The 26,522-nt window shown below is 49.4% G+C and overlaps 2 protein-coding genes across 3 annotated transcripts in view; both read right to left on the minus strand.

Moving 5' to 3' along the window:
• Window positions 1-1,248: 1,248 nt before the first annotated feature.
• On the minus strand, window positions 1,249-13,238 carry TXNDC2 (thioredoxin domain containing 2). The gene is made up of 2 exons (XM_074352415.1): window positions 7,339-13,238; window positions 1,249-7,045 (listed from the first exon to the last, which is right to left on the minus strand). Exons 1-2 carry the CDS (start codon window positions 7,409-7,411, stop codon window positions 5,079-5,081), a joined length of 2,040 nt encoding a protein of 679 aa, XP_074208516.1. The 5' UTR covers window positions 7,412-13,238; the 3' UTR covers window positions 1,249-5,078.
• Window positions 13,239-13,382: 144 nt separating this feature from the next.
• Window positions 13,383-26,522, minus strand: part of RAB31 (RAB31, member RAS oncogene family) — an 83,693-nt gene continuing 70,553 nt past the window's right edge. For both annotated transcript variants that reach the window (XR_012502081.1, XM_074352419.1), the window contains one exon: window positions 13,383-16,740. Coding sequence is in view for 1 of the 2 variants with exons in the window: in XM_074352419.1 (XP_074208520.1) it covers window positions 16,643-16,740 (98 nt within the window). In the remaining variant the exon portion in view is untranslated. The remainder of the gene's footprint in view (window positions 16,741-26,522) is intronic.

Genomic DNA, 26,522 nt, shown 5'->3' on the forward strand with positions numbered 1-26,522 from the left:
CGTTATGTTACTGCTTGAAGCCCCACGAAGCAAAAGACAAATTGATGCTGCAGCCATAAAGGAGCAGCCCAGTTGGGGTCGAAAATAAATGAGACAAATGGAATCGTAGCCTAGGCGTAGGCACAAGGTCCAAGTTTTCACTGCAATCCAGATATCAGAGCCCATCTGGGAATAGCTCTCCAGAACAGCTAGCCTAGCACTCACACTAGACTGTGCTGCAGAGAGGAATAAATCTTCAGGCATGACAAACCTTGGAGGATGGGAGTGCTTAAATAGTTTTAAAAGCATATTCTAGCTTTATCTCTCCTTTGATATCCTTTCATTAACAAGATCATTTTGAAATTTCAGTTCTCATTAGAGGAGAATACAAAAATTACATGTATATCAAAAGAGGGTTTAATGATAAAAAAAAATTAAGGTTGACAATTGCTTTCCAGGATAGTTCCACATATGTCCAGTTGTGAACTGACAACCTTAAAGTTGTTACAAACTCCAAAGTTTGTTTTTATTTTTGTTTGGGGGAGTTGTTTTTGTTTATTTTGCTTGCCTAAGACCTCTTATCCATGGGCAGGTTTTCCTGGCCAGACCAGCTCCTCCACCACTAGATGGACACTTCTCTTCCCAGCAAGCATGTGGGAATCCCAGTTAGCAGGTCCAGCATGCTGAGAGCTTTGCCAGTCTCTCCCCTGTGGGGCAAGGGCAGTATGTTCACCAGGAGTTCAGCAGGAAGCCAGAACTGGATGTATTCCAGTTTCCCAGTCTATCATCAAGAAACCTCTGCCCATTTCAGTCATCACCTTTGGGATCAACTGTTTTTCTCTTTGCAGTATCACTTCAAAAACCATATAGATAGAGTCTAAAATCTACAAATCTGGTAGCCTGTGAATACATGCAATGTCTTGGGAATAATTCCCCTATTACCATGTTGGAGCGCTGCGTTAAGAAAGCCTCAAAGTCCTGAATCACAGACCCTTCATTAAACTGTGAACTGTTCAAGTGGTTTGTGCCTTTCTTCTAATAGTTTGAAGAACTTTACAAATATCATCATCACACAATACTCAGAACAACCTCATAATAATTAGGAAGTGCTACTTTTGTTGTTAAATATGTAAATGCAAACACAGGTGAGCACATCTAATGTCAGTTAATAGAGCTAAACTGGGCGAGGCAGGGAGCGGGGAGATCCTCAATTTTCTCTTCTGTGCATTTTCACTCTTCCCAAAGCCACAATAAAATGACACCTGAATGTGATTAAGGCCAACAATTTTAATGGAGAAACACAGAGCCTAATGTTCATTGCTCTTTTTACGTTGATTAATGCAGCTACACAAAGATCCCTTAAAGTATTAGCAAAAAAAAATATACTCAAGCATATTTCTCTAACTCCGAAGTTTTCATAAGTCTACGAGGTACAAAGTCCTTGAACATTACTTCAACCTGCTTGAATCATTAATAACATTCACCTTTGCACATATTATCTCTTATGGGTTTGGAAAGAATAATAATTTTTTAAACCCACGAATTCCTGGTACAAACGGTAGTAAAGTATGACCATCTTCTCCATAGTTAAACATGTTAACCTTTGCTCTAGAAGTAGAATTACTCTGTAATTATGAATTTGTTTATGATCAATTTTCTGTGTAACCCAATTCAGCAAACATTTAAATGAGCATATTTTCAACACATATCGAGGCAGTAAATTGTATGGGGTACAGGCTTTGGATCTGAACTGCTGGGTTCACGTACTATTTTCTGCTGTGTGGTCATAGCAACTTACTTCACCTCTCTGTGCCTGTTCTTGTAAACTGGAGTAACAAAACCTACATCCCAGGTGTGTTATAAGAATTAAATGAGTGAATGCATAGGAAGAGCTTAGAGTAGTGCCTGGTTCCAGCACTGTTACCTTATCAACGTTAAATGTTGTTACTGCCGTGCCCGGCGTGTGGTAGGTGATATGGCGATGAGCTAATAATAGATGTGGTCTCTGCCCTTACAGGCTTACACTCAAGCAGGAGAGACAGATGTGAAATAGCCCCTTTGCAGCTAGGATTCTGTTCTTGAAATAAATTCAATCTGTGAGTTACACTCAAGTGATACTGAAAGCGAGCAGTGACACAGGGCCGGCTTTCTGCCCCTCCATCTGTTTTCTGCCAAGGCAGCAGGGAGCCTGGAAGCTTTCTGCAGCAGCACTCGGGCGCCCTTCCACCAGTTCCCTGGGATCCAGAGGCAGTATGTTTTTGCAGGGTCAGCAGAAGTATCGGCTCCTGCTTTAGTGCGGGCCCCTGGGTCAGAGGCAGGAGGTGCAGCGTCAGAGGTGGCGGCTGCCCTGTGGGGAAGCTCAGTCCTGCCCTGGGAGTCATTCCTGGAGAGCTGAGTCTGGAGTCTGCTCCTCTGTAACCCCCTCCACTAGATTGTATAAGCATCTGATTCCCCTGGTTGTGCTGCTTCTTGCCTGTGCTATTAGAGTGCTGCAGCGAGCAAGGCATCGGGGAAGCCCAGAGTGGACCCGGAAGGAGGTCAGTGGTGTTAGAAATCTGCTGATAGGTCCTCTAAAGAAAGTACTGGAGACGATTCATCTGATGGAATAACAGGGGCTCTGGGGGAAAATGTCCATGAACACAGTCACTGCACCCGAAGCACCCTGACAGACACGGATGGTGGAGGGTGGCAACCTACGGAAACAGGCACGAGGTCAGGAAACATCACAGGGATGCGATGCTGACAGAAGTGCAGGTATGCAGAGGGTGCTTACTGGAGATTCGTCAGACTTCGGTAAGAAATCAAGATTCCAAGAGAAGGCAGATGGACGCTTCACCACATAAAATCAAGGCTGGAAGAAGACTCAGGAAAAAGACTTACTGAGCTGCTTTTTCAGAAGGAGGATTTTCTTTGGAATTAAAGGGCTCTGAGAAATTTAATTTATCCTAGCCTCACTGGCTCAGAAGGTTTTCCTTCCCTGCAGATGTGATAAAAAAGACACTGGAACCCTTGAAAACACTCACACATGGCCCATTTTTTTCCAGATGCTCTTCATTGCTTCCTAGCTCCCTTTAAATGACTGAAACCCAGCGCTGGAGCTGACTGGCAATAGGAGCAAGCGACATGGACATCTGGGCCCCGGCTTCAGAACTGCAACACTGATCCCTTCTCTGGCCGGGTTCCCCTCCCGGGGTTGCACTGCACTGCATCCCACGGCCAGGGACCAGGGCCAGCGTGCAGGCTGACCCGCCCAGCTGCTCCGTGCCCTTTGCCCTCGCCCGGGGACAGTGATGCTCAGACAAGTAAGCTGAGCCCATAGCAACCAGTATATAATCATTCCTATTTTTAATCTGGCCAAAGATCAATAGAATCATGAATTTTGAAGAACTGTAAAGCGAAAGAATGTGATTAAGTCACAGTGCAGATGTAAGCCATGGATTTTAATGTGAACAAATGGTCTTTGAAGTGTCTACAGTTAGATATAAAGTACAGCCCAGATTATGTGTGGTTGAATCACTCATCAATCTTACCTGGATGGTTCAGCATCAGAAGAAATACATTAAGCTGAAATTAGAGTGCGTCAACCAGGTAAATGAAGAAGCCGACCAGGTTCCTCATCGGGGTGGAGAATCCATGCCCTGTGTAATGGAGGGCGTGGCCCCTCGGCCCTAAGGGTAGAGTGACTTCTTGAGGTCATGTACGCCTGGATTGCTAGAGTTTTACAATTTTTCCAGAAAAGCTAGAATTCAAGATTTTAAAGGGAATCCTGGTTTTTGAAATGTTGACAAATCGTTCAAATTCTTTAAAACATTCTGGACCAGCAGAAGATAAAATGGCGGCTAACAGGAAATGGGGGGGTAGTTGTTCAACGGGTCTGAACTTAGCTACACGAAGTGAGGAAGTTCTAGAGGTCTGCTGTGTGACACAGTGCCTGTGGATGACGACGTGGTGCCGTGCACGTGAAGATTAAGAGGGCAGATCTCATCTAAAGTGTTCTTAACACACACACACACACACACACACACACACAGAGGAAAGGGACACACAGGGAAACTTCTGGAGGTGATGGGTATGTTTATTGCCTTGATTGTGGTAAGTAGGTGTATGCCTATGTGCAAACTCATCAAATTGTATCCATTAAGTCTGTGCAGTTATGTGTGTGTATCATCCACAAAAACTCTGACCAAGCCACCATCTTTGGTCCAGAACTGGGCCTTTGGACTCCGAGGCATCTGGGAGCAGAAGCGCAGTTACCAGGGGAACAAAGCAGGAACTTTGCTACTAGGCTGCCGATGTCATAATCGCGGCAAGGATCACACCGCCTTAACCTTGAATGACAAAGCCCTTGGTCAGAGAAAACCAGATGTTTTGAGCTGCCTCAGGTTTCTTAGCATAGATTGGTAGAAAGAGGCCTGGACGTGACATCCAGAAACCTGGCCTTGGTCTCAGCTCCGACACCCACGAATCCCAGACAGATGTGCGGAACCCATGGAATTTCCCGGGGCCTCCACAGCACTTCCCACACACGAAGGAGTCAGATAGGATATGTGCATCTTTCAGATTCCTTACTTCCCTGCGTATTTTATCAGAAACCCCAGAGATTGGTGAGCATCAGGAGAGAAATTTCCATTCCTCGTTAACTCCTGTACTTCTACAGAAGAATTGTCTAAATTTCCCATGTTCACTAACTACATGGGCAGAATTTTCAAGACAGAGTGATAAAATATCAAGATTAAAAATGGTGGGGGGAGGGCATAGCTCAGTGGTAGAGTGCATGCCTATCGTGCACAATGTCCTGGGTTCAATTCCCAACACTTCCATTTAAAAAAAATATTTAAAAAACCTAATTACCCCCCCAAAATAAAAAAAGGGGGCCATTGGAGTGCCAACCTCCACCAAAGGAAATTCTAATGTCACGCTGTTCCACAGTCACGATGGGAGTTAGTGCTCTGACTGCTCTTGGGGAAGGGCAGCGCTAATGTTTCTAACGTTCAAGCAGGTGGCGTCTGGACCCGCACTGTAGTCACACCTCATCTTGTAAATAAGAAATCACAAGCTGATAAACAGCTGGCTGTGTGCAGTGCTTTCGGAACACACGATCACTTTAATTCTGTGATGATGGTTTCCAGTTTTTCCTTAAGGGCGCCATGGAATTCACCCACCTTTTCTTCTCTTTTATAAAACTGAAAGGTTGGGATGCAAATGACCTTGCAATGTCTCACCAGCTCCTCGCACTCGCCGGCGTCCACTTCCAGGAACACCACGTCCTCATGCTTTGCAGACAGGGAATGGAAAAAGGGCTTGATGGCCCTGCAAGACCCACACCACGCGGCAGAGAAGTCCACGGCCACCAGCCTCTCCCCGGCTTCCTTCAGCGCCAACTCAAAGTCCTCCCTGCTCAAGATCACTTGTACCAGGTCCGCCTCCAGGAGCTCCACGCTTTCTTCCGCTGGCTTCAGGATGTCTCTCACTACGGGCCGGACGGTTCCTCCTAAGGACCTGGGGTTGTCCTGCTCCTTGGGCTGCATGGCTTCCTCTGAGGACGTGAGGGTGTCATCCTCCTTGGCCTGGGTGGTTTCTGCTGAAAACTTTGGGATGTTGCCCTGCTTGGGCGAGATGGTTTTGGCTGAGAGCTTTGGGGTGCTGCCCTGCTTGGGCAGAATGAATTTTGCTGGGAAATTGGGGCTATTGCCCTGCCTGGGCGAGATGGTTTTTTCGGAGGAATTGTGGGTGTCAGCCTGCTTGGGCAGGATGGTTTTGAGTGGGAAGTTGAGAGTGTTACTCTGCTTTGGTGAAATGGTTTTGGCTGGGGAATTGGGGGTGTCAGCCTGCTTGGATGGGATGATTTTGGCTGTGAGTTTGGGGGTGTCCGCCTGCTTCGGTGGGATGATTTGGGCTGTGAAACTGGGGGTGTCTGCCTGCTTGGGTGTGATGATTTTGGATGGGAAATTGGGGGTGTCAGCCTGCTTGGGTGGGATGATTTGGGCTGAGAAACTGGGGGTGTCAGCCTGCTTGGGTGGGATGATTTGGGCTGAGAAATTGGGGGTGTCAGCCTGCTTGGATGGGATGATTTTGGATGGGAAATTGGGGGTGTCAATCTGCTTGGGTGGGATGATTTGGGCTGAGAAATTGGGGGTGTCAGCCTGCTTGGATGGGATGATTTTGGATGGGAAATTGGGGGTGTTAATCTGCTTGGGTGGGATGATTTGGGCTGAGAAATTGAGGGTGTCAGCCTGCTTGGGTAGGATGATTTGGGCTGAGAAATTGGGGGTGTCAGTCTGCCTGGGTGGGATGATCTTGGCTGGGGAATTGAGAATCTCACCCTCTTCTGGTGAGATGGTTTTTTCTGGGGATTTGGGGGTATCAGCCTGCTTGGATAGGATGATTTTGGATGGGAAATTGGGGGTGTTAATCTGCTTGGGTGGGATGATTTGGGCTGAGAAATTGGGGGTGTCCATCTGCTTGGGTGGGATGATTTGGGCTGAGAAATTGGGGCTGTCAGCCTGCTTGGGTGGGATGGTTTGGACTGGAGAATTGGTGGGGGCAGCCTGGTTAAGGGGGGTGGTTTCTTCTGAGAACTTTGAAGTGTCGCCCTGCTTGGGCAAAATGAATTTTGCTGGGAAATTGGGGCTATTGTCCCGCTTGGGTGAGATGGTTCTTTCCGAAGAACTGAGGATGTCAGCCTGCTTGGGCAGGATGGTTTTGGATGGGGGGCTGGGGATGTCAGCCTCTTCTGGTGGGACGTTTTTTTCTGGGGAATTGAGAATGTCACCTTCTTTTGGTGGGATGTTTTTTTCTGGGGGATTGGGGCTGTCAGCCTGTTCAGGCGAGATGTTTTTTGCTGAGGAGGTAAGTATGTCACTCTGTGTGGGCAGGGTGGCTTGGGTTGGGGAACTGGGGGTGTCACCGGCTTGCTCAGGCGGGAGCGTGTCCATGGCCCATGGGGCTTCAGACCCCTCTGCAGGTATGTGTTGAATGTTGCCAACTTCATGGACAAAGGCCGCCGGGGTGTGTGCTGGGACCAGGAGAGTCACATGGCTGGACAGAACCTGTAATAATGGGCTTCCTGAAGAAAAAAGTCAAAAAAAAAAAAAAAAAGGCAAAGAAGAAACAAACAAAAAAATTCTGATCATATACTCCAAGGAAGACAGGTGTCCTTCTTAGAGCTGGAGAACCTTGTCTTGTAACAATGTATTAGTTTGAATGATCACATTCAACAGAAGGCCAAGCAGCATGTGACTCCATGGAAGTGTTACGTAGGGTTTTGCTTAACTACAGCTTTTCTGCTTATTTTAACTCTGCAGCCAACTCCCTGAGCGCACCGGTCCGCAAAGTGCCCTCCTCCCACCCCAGCCTCACCGTCATCCGTCTCTGCTGGTCTGTGCAGCTCTGTTCCCAGCTCTCCCGGGGCTCCAGCTGTGTCACTCTCCATTTCCGGCTCCTTGTCTGTTCCTACTCCTGTTTCACAGACACCTCATAGTGCAGGCAAGGCCGTCCCCTCCAAGCTTTCCCAGACGAACATCATACGGTAACGACCTGTGTCCAGGTGGAGCTCACAGCGGCCTTCCCCTGTCCACGCTCACAGGGCACTGCCTGGGAGTCTCATGACAGCCTGGGTTCGGGCTGCACTGCGGGCCAGGCCCTGCCCAGTGCCTAAAATGCATTCACAGGCATCATTCCCACAACACAACAAACCCCTGAGGTAAGCCCCATTGTGATCCCCGCCCCACAAGTGAGGAACAGCCTTAGGGAAGGCATGTAACCCTCAGGGTCACAAAGCTCGCACGTGGGCGGGCTCCAAGCCCACCCTCAGAACCCCCAGCTCTGTGGTGCTGCGCTGCCACACAACCCCGACCGGGCGGGTACCTGAGGCCGCCTTTCCCTCCCTCCCTCTGGGACTCCCAGGCTCCAGCTTACTCTTTCCAACCACCAGAACCATCTACCTAAGTGCCTCCTCTTACCCGTGTGACCCCCCTCCGCAAAGTCCTGTCCACTCATCAGAGTCCTGTTTGGACATTTGAAAGGGAGGTTACGACACAGAGGAATTCCCTGAGAAGAGAAAGACGTGAAAACATCTCCCATGTAGACGGGGAGCCCAGAGAACAGGTACCTGTGTGCTGGCCTCCCCTCTCCAGGCTGAACCTCGGCATGGACGCAGGCTGGACGCGCTCAGGGACAGGCTGGACGCAGAGGAGGTTTGCCTCTGCTCCATCTGGAAGACCAGGAAGCACCCGCATCCACGGGGACTCCGCATCCATGTGGCGGCAGGGGCCTCCGGCACAGGGTGTGGCCAGGTTCTTGGGCCAGGGCTGGGGAAGTGCTCACACCCTGGAGCAGGGCTGTGAGTCTTCTGAGACCAGAGAGCTACAGAAGCTCAGCAAGAACAAAGAAGCCCAGGGTAGGGGGGCGGCGACCGCAGGCTTGGACCTGACGGGTACAGGCTGGGCCAGAGGGGGGCAGCACAGGCCCCGGCCCTAGGCGGGATTCGCCGGCCTCAGCCAGTGCCCAGTTCAGGGACCAGACCAGTCCAGCCCGTTCCCCGGGGGGACAGCAAGAGGCAGAGGGCCCACACACAGCGAGTCCACACGGCCTGTGCACCCAGACACCATCGAGAAAGGGCACGAACCGGGAGGTCGATTGCCCCCGGAAAGAAACCGTGTTCTCTCATCATACCCGAGGCAGGACAACCACCCAGCAGCTGGGAACCAGGGTCTGGTCTCTGGAGAGATGTCAGGCCAGACCTCCACATGGAAGTCGAACACCCAGAGGCAAGAGTTGAAAACATGGGACTTCATGGGGACTGGGAACTGGATGGGATCACAAGGAAGGGGGTGTCCGTGAGTGGGGCCATGATTTGCAGGAAGCACCTGCATCTAAGTGGCTCAGACGTCTGTGGCACAGGAGAAGAGCCGGAAGGACCGTGGGGCTCGGACCCAGAGCCAGAGGAGGGTCGGGGGGGGGGGGGGAGGGTGACACCGCAGGTGCCCTGGGGGACGTGGGGAGAGTGAGGAAGAGGTCAGTCAGGGCAGGACTGAATCAAGGTTCTCCTTTATGATGTGACTTGGTGTGAAGGAGACACCGTAGTTTGGTGGGGACAAGGATGTGGGCTGGAGTCTGTCAGAACCAGAGACGATTTATGCACACGTGTAAGGTGACAGGAGGGGAAAACGGTCTGGGGGAATTTTAAGATCGAAGCAAAATCATAAAAATAAAAAAGGTAGGGATGTGCTTTAGAAGTGAGTTGGGACCCTTTTCCAAAGAAGCAGAAAAGGAGAGGATAGGTACAAATCCAGAGAAGAGTCGAGGCCGAGGACTGCAGAGGACGCCGGCCCCCTGGGCCCTGCAGGCCCCCCTGGGGACCAGTTTCAGGGCTGGGTTCTCAGCAGGATGGCAGCGCTGCAGGCCCTGTGACGTCAAACTTGTCAGACCCTGATCCGGAAGTCATTTCAAAAAGGCAGTTAGGAACTCAGTCAGGGCCGAGCAACAGTGTCAACATTGAGGTCAGGGATGCGGAAAAGTTAAACGAAGCTGCCTGAGCGGTGAGGGGAGGAGGGTCACCCCGCCAGCAGTTTGGGATCAGACAAGAGTGAGTGCAATCTTGTTAATGGAGCAATTCAGCTCTTCCGGCCAGAGCTGCCGAAACCCTAGCTCCCCGGCCAACACTTCCTCCTGAGATGCAAGAATTGAGATGCAAGAATCATAGCCTGGCTTCAATATGGGGCAGGGGGTGGCGGGTCTGCTTCCCATGTGCAGTTAAGCCCTCTGCACTCCTCCGGCACAAATGAGAACAATCGTGCATCCTTCTCAGATGTGCTTTGTGGATAAAATGCGATGCCATTTGGAAGTACTTGGCTCTTGGGAAGTATTCAGTGAACAGGGATTTCCTTCCCCTACTCCCCCTTTCTTACAGTCCTGATAGTGAGAGTAAAGAAAGGAGAAAACAGAAAGTGGTCGAAGGTGCAAACTTCAGTTGTCAGAGAAATGTGTCCTGCGGAGGGAACACACACCCTGGTGACTATAATCAATAATACCATGTTGCATGTTTGAAAGCTGCTAAGAGAGCAGCTCTTAAAAGTTCTTGTTGCAAGAAAGAAAATTTGTAAACTGTGTGAGGTGACGGATGTTAACTAGATTTGTGGTGATCATTTTGCAATGTATACAAATAATGAATGATTATGTTGGATATTTGAATCTAATATGTGTCAATTATACTGCAATTTTAAAAGTTAAAAAAATTGTTAAATTAAAAAAGAATGGAGGAGGTCATAGATCAGTGGTACAGTGTGTGCTTGGCATGCATGAGGTCCTGGGTTCAATCCCCAGCACCACCATTATAAATAAATAAATAAATAAACAAACAAACAAACAAACAAACCCAATCACCTCCCTCCAACTGAAAAAAGCAAAAAATAAATGTAATGATAAAATAAGTAATTTAAATTTTTTAAAGAAAAATTTAAAAGAAAGGAGAAAATAATAGAAGCTAGTATTTGACTTCTGCCTCTCTTTACTAGACCATGGTCTTAGGCAATAGTTAACCTGTTATGCCTCAGTTTCCTCATTTGCAGAATGGAGATAATCACAGTGTCTACCTGATAACAGGGGCTGCAGAAACAGGAGGAGGTGAAACGATGCAGAGCGCCCGGGACAGCACGTGGCACACGGCAAGTCGCCGCTTTGTGTTAACTCTCGGTCACGAGCACTTGCTCTGAGCCAGGACCAGCAGTGCTTTCTGCAGACTGAAACCGCACAGCCCCACTCAGACCCAGGACGCCACGTGAGCCCTCCAGGACCTCAGTGCTTCCTTCCCACCCTCCCTCGCCCACAGGGGGAAACAAGGAGGAGCCATCCTGAGAGCAAGCTTAAACCTCAAATGAGAGAGCCCACTGAGCAGACCAGGGAAGCCAGGGCTGACGGAATTCACCTTTCCCACTAGACAGAACAGGGCTCGAGGGAGAAAGTCAGTTGTTACATGAAAAAGAAAGGGACACACTCTTGTACCTCTGAGTTTTGTGGCCAGGAACCCTTCTTTCTGATACTGCAACATTTAATGGTTACGGTATTGTTGTATGGACAGTTTTAAGTATTTAACTAATTTCCTTCCACAGGGCATTTGTATTATTCCAACTTTTCCTTGTTGTAAATGATACTGGGACAAACCTTGCTATGGGCCCATCACTAATTAAACCTGTGCTGGCCAGGCCCCACGTCACGCAGTCCCTCGAGCAGGACCTGCCATGAGCCGTGTGAGCGCATCAGTCACAGCTTCAGACGATGGAGCTCAGCTGATATCCTGGCTCAGCCTCTCAGGGATCCCTGAGCCAGAACCACCAGCTAAGCAGACTCCAAACTCCAGTCCACGGAAACCGCGAGGTAACAGTGTTTATTCTAAGCCACTAAGTTTTGGACAAAATGTGTTACGCAGTAGGTCATGTGTATATGTGTTATATATGATAAATACATGTATATGTGTGCACATCTAAGCCACAGATGACATACATACACACATGCACATATACTGAATTCCCAGAAATAGCAGCATGGGATGAGGGGGTCACAGACTATGATCTTTCCCAAAGTCTGAGATTCACATTTGCCAAACCACTTTCTAGAGAGACCATACCCATTTATGCTCTGACCGGCACGTCTGAGTGTCCATTTCCGGCATGCCTGACAACACTTGGTTTTGTGTGTCTGGTTTTTAATAAACAGGGACTGGAGGGGAGAAACAATTTCACACACACAGGAAGCCAGTGGAAGTGCTCGCTGTGGCAGTGTCTGGAAACAAGGGAAGACATTTTTGGAGAGGATGCTCACGAAATGAGGGGAGGTCTCCCTCCCCTTCTAGCCAGCCGGCCTTGCTCGGGGACAGTCCCTGGGAACAGGAGACATGTAGGGACCGTTTAGAGCAGCCAGAGGCAATGCGCTGGGGCCAAGCTGGCTCCTTGTCTTTGTTCTCCAGGGTGCCCACGTCAACCAGCGCTGTGCTGTAAAAACTTGCAAGCTGCCTCAGCCCCGGGTCCTGTTCCACTCGCGCCCAAGAGGGGAGAAAGGAGGACAGAGGGTCGGAGAGGAGGAATCTCCATGTACGGCGACACTGAGGGGGCTGGGCTGCACAGAATTTGCTGGCTAAATCCAATCTAAAAACATTCCCCCAAACTGCCATAAATGATGAACCACTTCTTAGAGAAGCGAAGGAAAGGCCAGTTTTCTTACAAAAATCAGAACCCTGGGTTCTGGTGATGGTGAGCTGTGTTCTTTTTTCTTTCTTGATTGATCATATTGAAAGCAGCTTCCTCACACATGCCTTGGGGAGTGACTCGAGGGCTGAGAACATTAGGCACCGCTTTCCTCTCCCTTCACATCCCTCCCCATGTTCATTTGTGCATCGGGGAAGCTCCGCGCAGACAGCAGAAGGTCCCCACGTGTGTGTGCAGGAGTGTGTGGGCCAGTGGGCAGGAGGCTTAGCAGAGACGATGCAGGGATGGTGGGTAAGCCTCAGTCAGTTCACTGGGTACGTTAAGTCAGCTCCCACACTTAGGAAACTCTTCCAGCACATTTAAGAAGTCAGCCTAATCCTTCATTCATTCATTCTTTTTTTTTTCTTTATAATCACTTACAATGTGTCAATTTCTGGTGCTGCAGCAAAATGTTTCCCCTCGTTGTTTTTGTCTCCATATCCTGTCTCTTTGAAAGAAATTAATACAGCAAAATACAGAGACTAATAAAACATACTTGAAATTACCAAAGGCTATCATTCTGCCACACTGGCCTCAGATTTTCGTATCATGAAATAAATCAAAATGACTGACAGCTAAACGCCCTTTGTTCTCCACCCTGATCCTGTTTACTTCCCTGCCTCCCCAGACATAAGCCCTGTCCTGAAGTTTATGTTTTTCCTTCTGATCCTTCTCTTATTTTTATGTGCACACATTCGTGAACAACGTATTATTTTGTGAGTTTACACGCTTCTGTACTTCTCCAGCTTGCTTTGTTCACTCAGCCAGGGCCACGGCTCTGTTGCTCAGGCTGCGCACTGCATAACTCCTGAGGACTTCATTCCCACAGGCCACTGTGAGAGTGGTTCTCCTGGGAGTGAGCAGGATGGTAGGCCTGCTCCCCACATTTTGTCTGAAGATACACTTTAATGCATGGTAGACCTTGCGTCCATTGTAATTACCCTACAGATTTCATTGTGCGGCTGTGCCCCATTTTATTAACCAACACCCTTAGGGGAAGACTACATTTTACTGTTGCAAACAGTGCCGCAGAACATCCTGACATGTGTCGTCATCTGCACAGGTGTACAAGTGTCTCTGGGGAATCACCCTTCTCTATTCTGAGGTGACTGCAATGCTAAAAAACTACTCCACCAAACCTGGTAAGAAAAAGGCAAACTCGGCAAAACTGAAAATATTTATTAGTATGAATCAGTGTGTGTTAAACCAAAAATAACAGATACAACTGGGCGACATGGAGGGCAATGCTTGACTACAGAATACAAGGGGCAAAGGTGCCAACTGTCTGTAGCCGCGTCTTCCATATGCGAGAACTGGGTCCAGCCCAGACAGAAGCCCTTTGTAAAAACACCAGAGAACAGAGCGCTGACGCTGGCTTCGACAACGATGGTTAACCCGGAACCGAAGAGGCCTGAAGACGGCCCAGAGCCCTCTCGCTCGTGACCCCGCTCCCCATTCAAGTTGCAATGAGCAGTGCAGAGCAGTGAGGCGCAGGGCCCCTAAGAGGAATGGGTTCCAGCCCTCACAGGCCACACTCCTTAACCTCAGAGGACAAGCCACCCCAGCCTCCCCCAGTCCTCCATGGGCCCAGCCCTGTGGTTGCCTGAAGGCTAGTTTTAGGTCCTCGGCCTTCTGTGGTCTGCAAGGTCACATCATCTTCAGCACCCCAATGTACCACTTTCCACCATAAAATGGCAGGTCGATTAGGCACACTTGTGACATGCTGGCACGACGCCACTGCCACCCTAGGGGTTTCCGCTGGAAATTATCCCTCTGCGGGCCTGTGCCTGTGTTACGTGTGACACACAGCCACAGCCAAACTCAGCCAGCGAAAGGGATCACCTGTCGGTGTAACAAATACGAAAGCACGTGTACACACACATGCCGCACAGGAGGGAGGAAAACAGGGGAGAGCACGTTTGGGGAAATCAGGACAAGGGTGCTGCGTCCGGGAGGCTGCTCGACATCTTGGAGCAGCAGTCATTTCCCGGCCCTTACGTTAGAGGATGTGGTTGCAGCTCAGCGATTAGAACAGCCAGTAAGGATGTGAAGGCAAAGGGAGGAAGAGCAGAGCGCCTGGTCGTGGACGTGGCTCGAGCATCTGTCTCCATGTTCACGTGGACACTGGCGCACCCACGAGCCGTGGACTCTTTCCATCGATTGCTCCAAGGAGTGATTATATACATACATTGCCGTCTGAGGGCTTGACAAGTTAAGGCCATACTGAAAGGCAAAAGTGTGGTTTCCACCCTCATGTACTTCTGAAATAAAACCCTGGGCTCGAGGGTGGGTAGCTCTCTACGGGAGGTTAAAACCAGCTGTTTCATGCAAGATGCAAGCACTGAAGCCCCAGCCCAGAGCTGCAGACTCTGCTGGGAAGCGTACTTCCTTGGCTTGGCAACCTGAGCAGCCATCCAGAGACAAGCCCAGGTCCTCGGGGACAGCTGGATGAGGAAAGGTTCCAAAATAAGCCTGTGTGTGTCACCTGGAAAGAGATCACTGGCATTTACAACCCAATTTTTTTTTTTTTTTTTTTTTTGGAAAGAGGTAAGCTAGTCGCTTGGCCGGCAAGCGGAATCACGTTAGCCTGTAACGTTGACAAGTGGAGCAAACCCTAAAAATCTCTGCAAGGCTCTGCCAAGACATCCCAGTGCCATTTGCTAACAGTTTTTGAGGTACCTGTCTGGGATACCTGAGAGGCACTCTTGAACCAAAAAATAAGTGTTTCCAGCCTTCGCAGCCTAAGACTGTCAAACTACTCTTGCAAACTGGGGAAGTAGTAAGAACATGAAATTGACAACACACCCTCGAGTTTAAAAAAAAAAACAAAACACACCTAAATCTGTGATTTCTACCTGTTTTCTTGATTGCGGTCCACAGAAAGAGTGTGAACTTGGCCCCCGTCTCTCAAGGACTCTTGCTTTTTCTGCTGGCAGACTTGGTGTCCCCACCCGTCCAGAATACGGCGGGCACAGCTCACACCAGTTACTGAGCGTCTGGGTCTGTAATCAGCTCATGATCTCTTTCTGATTTTTACATCATAGGATTTCAATTAACGTCTGCTGAGCTTTGAAGGTACCAGCCGGCCCTGTCCCCGCGCTGCTGACCAACCACCTCTGAGGCCGTGTTTTTACTGTGTCTCAGCCCCACGAAAGGCGCCAACCCGAATGTCCTCTGAGAATCACTTCCCAGTATGAACCCTCATGGGAAGCCAACTGCTTCTTGACCCCAGGTTTTTTTATGAAAGTTAGAATGGAAATAGGATTGGAATTTCCAACAGGAATAGCTTTCCTCCTTTCCAGGCCTTCTTTTCTTCCACTGGATTCAGGCATCTTTAACTAACAGAGAGACGAGGAATCTGAATTAAAAGGTGTCATGGAAGCCTGTTCTCAGCTAACTGGCCTTCCAGGAATGGACCTCGGGTTGGCCTTAATACCCACCTCCTCATACTGGGCGTCTTCTAAAAGGCTTTCTCTGAGTTTGCAGTTTTGGGGGTCTAGAATCTTAAGGAGCTGGTACCTCCTCTGGCTGGCTTTCCTGTAATCTATTCAAGAAGTTTGCCCTATGGTTTAGATTCAAACCTCCTCCAGCTGGTTTGTGCCCCTAGACATGACATCAGGCGCACTCTCAGTGAAATACACCCTCCACGTGTGCAGGAAGGCATCGCTGTGGAGCTGAGGCGTACCAGGAGGTCTCTGGAACCACATGTATGTCCTACGTCTGTCACTGCTTACCCGTACCCATGTCAATGACTTCCAAACGAGGCCTCCAAACCCCAGAATCACATGAGATAGTTTACAGTCAGATTGGTTTCTTTGCTTTTAAGACCAAAACTTAGAAAAATGTTCATCAAGTCAAAGTCCGAGATGTAGACAATGGTTTCTAGTACCTCCTTCTCCACTTTCTTAACAGCTCGAGCCTACAGCTTGAGTGATGGTCCAATCACACTCGACTGAAAGGTGAGCCACCTTAGATTAACCTTTCAGTGAAGGCTGTGTACACAACTAAGGCAACGGCACTGAAAAAGTTCCTGAAATTTGGTTAGAAAACACGGGAAATCAGAGTGGACCACCACTTTGGAATCACACACGTAGTAAGCCAGGAAGACTTTTGCACAAATTTAGGAGTGTTTCAAGGTTTTTAACAAAAAACTCAACTATACTTAATACCTAATATCCGTCTCCTCTGAGTGCATTTCATGCACTAAAAGCCCTTTTGTGGCGATGTTCTGGGTTTTCCCAGTTTTTGGAAATCCTTCTCCAGGGCCACTCCCTGCCCCGCTCCCTGCAGGTCTTCCAGGATGCCCAGCTGGCGAGCTCGCGGCTCTCTGAGTGAGGTGCCGGCCCCCGAGAGCGGGACGCCCTCCAGCAGAGCGCAGGCAGGTGGGCTCTGGCTTCCTCAAGCACAGCGGAGCCCGGCCCAGGTCAGCAGCACCGCCGGCCGGCCTGCGATGGTGGCTTCCCAATTTTGATTGTTCCATTGTTTCCATTTTCATGGGGGTCCAAGGGTGGGATCTGGCGACCTGCAACGGAAGGAGGCCAAGGCTGAGTACCTTTTCCCAGCCGAACCCTCATGCAGACTATGGCTGGGCTGCTCACAAGGTAGCAGGGCCACGGGGGGAGGTCTTACCCTGCCTTCCCTCGGCTGTATCAGGTCAAACTCGTGTTTAGAAAGTTCAGGAAAGGCAGAAGCAGCTTTCTGACAACACAGAACTCCCTGGATTCGGAACCCCTGCTCCTGAGCAAACAGCTACCTTCTCTGCACTGACATCAGCCCACCGGCCGCTCCCAGTCTCCCCACGGGCCCATCCACCAGAACAAGCTGCTTCCGGGCTGGGCCCAGGGCTCCAGCTGCAACAGTGAGGGCTCCTCTCTGCGCTTCTCAAAACAGAACTGGCGTGGGAGTCGTGCTCTTCCCAGTACCACCATTCATTAACACTTAGCTCCCATCCCAAGTCCTTGGAGCGTGACCGGAAAGCCCTCAGAGACATTCTTCGCAGGGAACAGTCGGCCACAAGTAATCTTATGTTAATTTTAAAGATTATCCTAGAGCCTCTGCTAATGCACTCAAGCTAAAAGTAAGCAGGAGGTGGAGGGGTGGGGAGATAGCAGCCCCGGAGTACGTGCTTTGTGTTTGTTGGTTGGGTTTTGTTTTCCTTTGTGACAATAAAGATATTCTAAACCTGCGCTGATGGTGCCCATAAAAAACACTCAACTGTACATTTTAAATTGGTGAAATGTAGAGTATGTGAGTTTTATCTCACATAAAGCTGTTTTTTAAAAGGCAGTGGAATCTGGAAATAACAAATATTTGTTTAAAAGCTCACAGTTTTAGGAGATTTTTTCAGAGGCACATCTTCAATGGGTCCTGTGAGGCTGGTGGAATGGCTGTTAATGATCACTGTTTTATGACTAACCCAAGAACGTAGGTCACACACAGAAGGTCATGTCATTACCAGGTGGCATCTCGATTTTCCGAGGGGTCCCAAAGTCTGTGTCCTCCCCTCAGCCACGCCAGCGCTCTATCCTCCATGAAAAAGGCATGAAAAATGAGCTTGAAACAGGGATTTTAAAACATCAGCTAACTAGGATATCACATTACCAGGTAAGCAGTAATTAGAAATGGAGGGGAAGTTAGTTCCAAAGACAAAGCCCTTCTCGCAAGTGGGTGCTGCACAAGGTCCAGAGAGAGTCACACAGCCCTGGGAGAGGTGCGTTCTCGCAAGGGCGGACATCATCAGCTTCCAAGGGATTAATGCATCTTGTAGTTTGGGTGGTACGGCCATTCCTCAAAGCTCACCAAACAGATGAGGTCACTGACAAGCACCCCAATTCCTCACCCACTTACAGAGCAGACGGGAAGGTTGTAGTGATGGCCATGGCCATGCTCTGCCATCTGTACCCCTGACAAAGCTTCGCAGGCCATTCTCAAAACAGCTCTGTCCTCATCCAGAAGCAAGTGAGCACGTACTTTCCTTCTGGACACGCTGTGCTTGTCTTCTTAGTCATCACCGAAGGAAGCAAGCAGCGTGCTCCTGCTCCCCCAGCCCCACGTGGTGAGCAGGGCGGAGGGCCCCGCGACCACCGGCGCTCTGGCTTCCTGAGCTCAGAGCTTCCCAGCCCCGCGTCCCAGACTCCTCCAGAGAAAGGTGTGTGTGTTGGAGGGCTGGTCGTCCTCAGTTACAGCATTCCTTAAACTGTTTAAATGAACAACATTTCCGGGCGTGAGGATATAGCTCAGTGGTGGAGTGTGTGCCTAGCATGCACGAGGTCCTGGGTTCCATCCCCAGTGCCTCCACTAAAATACATAAACCTAACTCCACCCCCGCAAAAAAAAATCCACGTGCCTCTTGAGGGTGTTAGGAGCTGCAATAGGGACTTTTGGGTCATAAATATTTTTGGACAAAATGATAATTCTGATCGGTGCACACTGTTGCCCTAGTTAACAGGCAAGTACTGTTCACTGATCAGCATTTTTGATGATATGAAAATCCATGTCCTGTACTAACAGCAACTTCATGGTGTTCTTAAAATGTCAGCCCTAAAGTGAGCAAAAGAGCGTTAGACCTCCAGCCTTCCTGTACACGACTTCGTCTGCAATGCCTCATGCCATACATTTTCATAAGTTTTTTCCTACGAAAAGTACTGCAAATAGTTAAGAAGCTCATCCATAAGACATTCATTAAAGTCACAAAAAATGGTCCCCTCTTATTTGCTTTAAACTGCGAGCAACGTTTTTGAATCAGTGACCTGACTTCTGAGAGATGCCAGAGTCTATTCATCTTCAAAATATCCCAGATCTCACTTAACAGGACCAAATACTTCTCCAAGACGGAATTACTGCAGTTTCCTTAGACTTGGACCTTCTTATCGGGCAGAAAGAGTTTAGAGATCTGAGAATGAGCGTCCCAGCTGAGTGAATCTGGACACGTTCTCTGATGTCTCTGTGACTGCCTTTCCCCACCTAGAAAAAAGACACGGGAAGTCGTGTGGGGACGACACACCACGGCCGCGTGCGGTTGCTGTCATGGCAGGACCTGACAACAGTGGACGGGTCCTCAGCCGTCCCAGGCTCCAGCCGCAGCTCGGGTGAGGTCTGAGCAGGGAGACACCCCGTGTTCCCGGCTCACCGCAGTGGAAACCTGGGGTTTGGTGACCAGGATTGGGGCCAACCTGTTCTTTAACAGAACACTCGACCTGGGAGGGGTCCACACAGTCCAACTTCAAACAGCAAGGAGAAAGGAAGTGCTTCCAATGAGGCAAGCACCTCAAAAGGAGGAGGAAGCCAGCAGCGCTGTGAAAGCACACCAAGACCTGACATCTTGTGATCTGAGTTATCTGGAGCCTGCTGAAGGGTTACACGCGCTTACACAATGGAGCAGTTCTGGAAAATGACCGTGGCGTTTGGTACCAAGGTGATCACCTTGGAACACTGCTGACTCAGTGTTAAGTACACGGGCACAGACTAGGACAAAACTATATACACAAACATCGGGAAAGGCTCTCAGCATGACTGTGTGTTCCTGCTCTTACAAAACGTCCTCTGAGTACACATTCTCCAAACAAGTCATCCTGGTGTATAAATCTCAGGGCAGGGTGTTTATTTTAATAAGGTTTGGATTGTGTAAGACTCTGCTTGGAAAAACTTAAGACTTTTTTTTTTGAGTTCCGTTTTCCTGAAAGTTGACACCCTAGAGAAAAAGCAGGTTCTATAAATGATTCCTCAAGAACACAAGATGGGCGAGACCCAATTCCAAGCAATAAACTACATCGTCACGGCTCTGGCCTGGGCCTGCAAAGCTCTTACACACGACAGAAATAAGACAGTGGGCTCACTCCAGCTGCCCCTCCCCGTGTGGTGGGCCGGCCACTTCCTGCGCAGGCCTGGGGCCCCCCGCCTCTCATTCCAGTCCCAGGGTTCATGAGCTCCATTTTGTTTCGCTGGGTGTTAGAGGCGTTGGTGTTGCCCTGTCACCTCCATTTCTTGATCCTGGTTTTCTAGATCATGCAGCTTAGTGCACTGACAAACTTTACTAGGACTTGGCAGCGGTCACGGTTGGCGATGAGCTCCAAGCCTCTTCTTTTATTTAGAAGGGAGGGGGTCTCTAGGGAACAGTGCCGTGGCTGACAATCACGGAATGTCCCCCTGGGGAAACACACGCAGGACACCTGAGGGCATCCTCTGAACCGTCCTTTTGCTGCCGTAAAGAAGACAAGACGACCCGGAACATTAAAGAGTCTAGACCTAGGACCAGAGCCCCTTAGGGTCAGGGAGTGAGTCGAGCCAGGGCCGGGCACAAGTCCAGGTCGGGGTGACGAGAGGCTTAATTTGGGGGCAGTGGGGGAAGCAGAAAACAAAGATGAAAAGAGAAGTGGAGCAGGTGCCAACTGGTGGGAAGTGGGTGGGTGAGGAGGGGCGCAGAGACCGGAAGTCAAAGCCTAGGAGCTGAAGGAAGGGTGACGCCCAGCAGAGGAGGGTAGGGAGTGGCCACCCCGCCAAGAGTCCAAAGTGCCAAACATCTTCAACATGGAGGGGCTGGAGTTCCTCTGAGATCATTAGGCCTCCCTACCATTCAAAGGCATCATTTCCTTACAGTTTATTTTTTAATTAATAGACTATTATTTGGGGGGGGAGCAGTTTTAGGTTTATAGAGAAAATTGAGCATAAAGTACAGAGAGTTCGCACACACGCCTCCCCCTCCTCCTCAGCTTCCTCTATTCCAACATCTTGCATGAGTCGGGAACAGTTATCAAAATTAGCCACCGCTAATCAGCAAGCGAGTGGCGTCCATGGTGCACAGCAGGGCTCTCCGTGCTGCACATGCTGTGGGTGCTGATAAGCGTGCACTGACCACCATCACAGCGTCACAGAGAATAGTTCACAGCCCTAAAAATCTGCTGCTCCACCCCGTCGCCCCCCCCAGCCCCCCGCAACCGCTGATCTTTGCACTGTCTCTGTGGTTTTGCCTTTTCCAGAATGCCACACAGCTGGAATCATACAGCAGGCAGCCTTTCCACTTGGTAAATATGCATTTAAGGGTCTCTGGTGCATTTCCATGGCCTGTTAGCTCATTTCTCCTTATGGATGGATAATATTCTATTGCATGGATCTACACTTTTACTTTTCATTTTACCACTTAAAACTTACGAGACGTGCACAAAAAAAAAAAAAAAAACACAAGCCACACAGAACAAATCTAACAAGCTAGACTTCATCAAAGTGAAAAACTCCTGCTCCTCCAAAGACACTGTGAAGAAAATGAAAAGACACAGGGAAGTATATTCAATTTCTTGTAATAACATATAATGGAAGAGAATCTGAAGAAAGAAAATATACCTGTGTGCATATGTATAACTGAATCGCTTTGCTGTACACCTGAAACTAACATTGTAAATCAGCTACATTTCAATTAAAAACTTTTTTCAAATGTATGAAAAGACAAGCCACAGCCTGGGCAAAAATATTTAAAAAACAAACATCTGATAAAGAGCATGTATCCAAAATCTATAAATCATCTTTAGGACCCAACCATAAGCAAACAACTCAATACAAAATGGGCAAAGCTGGAACAGAGGCTTCACGGAAGCAGACACAAGCAAGGACTGCGAGTGGGCGCAGGAAAAGGCACTCCGTGTTACTGTAACTAGGAAGGCGGGCTTAAGACCACAGGGCGAGGGGGAGGGTGCAGCTCAGTGGTAGCGCACGTGCTTAGCATGCACGAGGCCCCAGATTCAATCCCCCATACCTCCACTAAAAAAAAAATTAAAATAGATAAACCTAATTACCTCCCCCTACCAAAAAAACCCAAAAAACAAAATACACAGGAGAGACCACCATACTCCCGTTTGAACGACTGAAATCTATCAGCTGGTCGTTCCCGTGCTGGTGAGGATGCGGGGCTACCGGAGCTTCATCCACTGGTGCTGAGGACGCAAGGTGCTAAGGCCACCTCAGGGAGCGGTTCGGCTGCCCCTTGGACAGCGAACCACTGCCTCCTAGGTAAGCCAGCCACGCGCCCCTGGGTATTCACCCACAAAGACTTGTGCATGGGTGCTCACGGCAGCCTTGCCCATAATTGCCGAAACCTGATAACAACCCAAAGGTTTCTGGGAACGGAGTCACAGATTTTTACGCGGTGGGACACCACTCAGTAATTAAATGGAACTCAGGAACATCCACATTGTGTTAAAACTCTGTAGGACAATGACAAAACTGCTTGAATGAAGAAACTGCATGGAGGGAAAAGGAAGAAAGATGGAGAGGGAACTGACTCCTTATGAGGCGAAAAGACACGCCAGCTAATTCTATCCCTGTGTGGGGCTTATCTGTATCCAGATCCAAACAAACTGTAAAACGCAAACACAGAAACCATGTTTGACAATAATGAGCTATCTGAAAATCTGACACTAGATATTTGATGATGTTAATATGTAATAGCATTGTGATTATTAATGTGATCATGTATTGTCATTATGCTAAAGAAGATTACAGACTGAAAATATTTACAGACGATATGGTATCTGGGGTTCTCTTCAAAATAATACAGGTGGAAAGTAGTGGCTGGGGGCGGGGGGGAATGTGGGCCAGAGATGGAACCAGGTGGCCAGGAGGACAGTCTGCCCTCCATCTCCCCAGGTTCTGTATCTGAGGATTCAATGCACTGCAGACTGAGAACAGTCAGGGAAAAAACATTCCAGAAAGTTCCAAAGAGCAAAACTAGAATTTGCCACACTGGTAACTATCTGAATAGCATTTAGAACTATAGCATTTACGTAGTCTTAGGTATCACATGTAAACTGGAGATGATGTGAAGTATATGGGAGGACGTGTGTGGCTATATGCAAGTATTACAGCCTTTTATACACGGAACTTGAGCATCCTGGGATGTTGGTACCCGTGGGGTCCCGGAAGCAGTCCTCCAAGGACGCTGAGGGACAACTGCACATGATGGTTCACTACGTTATTCAGTTTACTGGTGTGTATGTTTAAACATCGCCATAATAAAGTCTTCTTTTTTTAAGTTCCCTGCAATCTCATCACTGCTAACATTTTAATGTGTGTGCCTCCTTCCAGTCTTTACCCAGAAAAATATGTCTGCTGTTACATACTATGTGCTTCACATTTTATAAAATCAGGATATTACACAACTGCTCTGCAACGTTTGTTTCACACTCCACAATTTAACGTCAGCAAAGAAGGATTTACATCCTCATTTTTAATCACTGGTTTATACTGGTGTACTATGACTTCTTAAGAATTATTTCCCCAGGTTTGGATGGGGAAGTCGTTTCCTGTTTTTCACCATCATGAATAATGCTACCATAAACTGCCAGTGAGGAGTGACACAGACCAGCGGCTAAGAGCGTGGGCTCGGCGGCCCCGCTGCCGGCCTTATTTAATCCTGGTCTCTCGCTCAGCGGTGACCCAGAGCAGCGTGCAAACCTCTCCAGGCCTCAACCTCCTCTGACATAAAACAGGGCCGACAACGGGGCCCATTTCGTGAGATGAAGCTTGCAGTAACGAGTTAACATAACCCAAGCAACTGCAACAATGGCCCAGAGTGAGAACTCACTGTAAGGTAAACATAAGATGACCACACTTTGCACACTTGATCAGTTTCTGCCTTAGACTCCCTGGGACAAAAGACAGGAGAGTTTGGGGCTTCTGATACCCAACGCGCCCGTATCTGAAACTGCGTGATTTCACTGGGGCCAGCTCTCCTACACGCACTTGCTAAAGTGAGTTCTGGGGGGATAAGGACGTGACCGGCTTTACCTCCGTCTTTTCCTTGGGCCTTGGTGGCTCAACTGACCCTCGTTTGACAGCTTGCTGTACTGTGCTATAAAATGTGCAAACGTTTTGTTTCGTTTTCAAACTTTTTTAACCTGTTCCAAACCAAAAATGACTACCGAGGAAACTCCAAAACTCCAGTGGACTTAAAATAGCCAACACTCTTCGCAACGACGGATGGCAACAGACAGACATGATTGCCGCCCACAAGGCTTAACTTCCTGTCTTTCACATTAACACTCTATTCTAATTTCTCCAAACACATATGCCTGTACCTCTAATTACATTCCCTTTTAAAAAACAAACACTTCTCACCTTGTTCTCAGACCCACAGCACACAAACAAAACCCCTAGCTAGTGCAGTGTCTCCAGATGTGGCTTTCAGGACCCCGCTCCTTCTGCACGGTCGGCGCGCACGGGAGCGGAGCAGAAGCGCAGCCCCGATCCAGACATTTTTCCTGGTGAGCCTGCAGCCCCACCTCTTTTTGCCCTCAGGGAGAGACTTGTTTTTTAAAGGGGCAGGGAGTTTGAGGACTGCAGCCAGAGCACCCCGAAGAGGCAGCACCTACGTCCTTCACGGGGTAGCTTCAGCCTGGAAACAGACAGGATTCTGCTAAACAATCCTGTTAGGAAAGACACGGACTCATGTTCCAAAATCACAGTCGTCTCATTTCTGGCTTCTGAACACTCTGGAAAGGCGACGAGAAAATGTGTCTCTTGGTCCGAGCCGACATGAATTCCTTTTGCTCAAGCACAGCTCTTCAAAGCTGTGCTTTTCGTCCCCGTCCCTGTGCTTGGCTGTCGGTGGCCTCTTCTCTCCCAGCGCGTGGTCTCAGCAGCCCTGCCCCGCGGGGGCGCGGAGCTCAGCGACAGCTCGTCCTGCTCTGAGCTCAGGGAGGAGCAGGCGTAACTCAAGCTGGGGAGGGGACGGAAAAGCAAACGAGGGGGCCTGCTGCGACGTAGCCAGAAGTGCTCGGTCCTGCAAGCAGGCACCCACAGCCCGCTCTGAAGACGTCCACCTGAAGGAACAGGAGGCCCACGGAGGCACTGGGGCGGGTAGGGGGAGGCTGACTGCCAGCTGGGTCTGCAGCCTTAGGCTTGTTTTCTTCTTTGAGGTCCTTCTGTCATTTTTTTTACTGAAAGAATGACTTTGCATAAACCTCAGGCAATCCCCTAGCTTGTGCAGAAATGCCAAGCTGAATCTCAGGTACGCGGAGCCGCACGAGGGCTGGGAAGAGGGCCCGGGAAACTGTCAGGAGCCGGACGTGGGACAGGAGCGAAGGTCGCACTATCAGGAGCTGCCCTGCTTCACGAAGTCAAACCGGTAACGGAAACGAGACGTTTACTAAAACTAGCCCGAGGGACCAGAAAAGCTGAGCGTCCCCAGAAAGGACCGAGTTTGGCCTAAGGACACGTGAGGTGAATGGCATGAGCTCAGGCCAAACCCAGTGAGCTGTCACCCAGACACACAGCAGAGCCTGGCGCCCACGCTGCAACCACGGGAAGGAGCCGGAGTCTGGGGGTGTGCGGTCTCCAGCGTTCAGGCCCACGAGCCTGGAGAACACTATCCTGTTGAGAGTGTGAAATACTAGCAGGAAAATGCATTCTTCTGAAGGAGGAAGGGGGAGGGTGGCAAGGACCCCAGCAGACAAGCGGGGCCAGGGCTGCAGACACTTGGCTGCCTCCTGCACCTCTCTGGGTCTGGTGAGGAGCCCAGGGCAGAGTGCCCCATCTCCAGCTGACACTCCTTCCAGCCGAGACTCAGGCGAAATACTCCCTGCTGAGGGTTCTCAGTGTCTGAAGTAATAAACCAAGCCAGCTCAAAGGAAACTGAATCTGTTGTGGGAAGCCACGGCCCCTCTGGCCTGGAAAGCATTGCCGACAATGACTTCAGGCCAGAGGGAGATCCAGCCACCCATTTCCCTCTGAATTCCCTTGTGGAATCGTACGCAGACAAGATACTTGACACAACTGCCAACTGTTCTGGGGTTTGACTTTTCCTGAGATGGGGAGCCCAGGACTTTGAGTCCCGGCACCTCACTAAGCATGTGCTCTGTGGGCATCTAAAGACACGGTGTCCCAAGACGGCTGCTGGCAGGTTGCTCTCTGAGGGGACCCAGGACACAGCGCCATTACCAGAGAGGCTGTGAAGGTGCACTATGGCCGTCGGCTGGGAAACAGCCCAAGATAAGGGTTCTTCGTGGGACCAACATAAAGAAAAGGAAGCAAACAGGACCCAGGACTGGAGACGAGGAGGGAAGCCTGCACCTCCTGTTAATAACCGACCAGAAACGAGGAAAACCTTTGCACGCCGACTCTCCATGCAGTTCCCAGTTTCAGGGCATGTGGGACACAGACACTACCGCTTGCTGACGTCACCAGGTGGAAGAAATTACTCAAAGCTTCTCTTGTTTTGTTTGCCTAGAGTCATTCGGTTTAAGGGGTGACTGGTTTTCCACACCTTATCACTCTATTTTATGTCTCCTCCCCTCTACATACTAACGTAAAATGCTA

Source organism: Camelus bactrianus, chromosome 24 (assembly GCF_048773025.1).
Source record: "Camelus bactrianus isolate YW-2024 breed Bactrian camel chromosome 24, ASM4877302v1, whole genome shotgun sequence".
Lineage (NCBI taxonomy): Eukaryota > Metazoa > Chordata > Mammalia > Artiodactyla > Camelidae > Camelus > Camelus bactrianus.

Bases quoted from the DNA above. Each gene is read 5' to 3' on its own strand.
- TXNDC2 (XM_074352415.1), bottom strand. From the start codon at position 7,411: ATGGAGAGTGACACAGCTGGAGCCCCGGGAGAGCTGGGAACAGAGCTG. The intron at 7,046-7,338 runs GTGAGGCTGGGG...TTTTTTCTTCAG, and splicing joins ACCAGCAGAGACGGATGACG to GAAGCCCATTATTACAGGTT.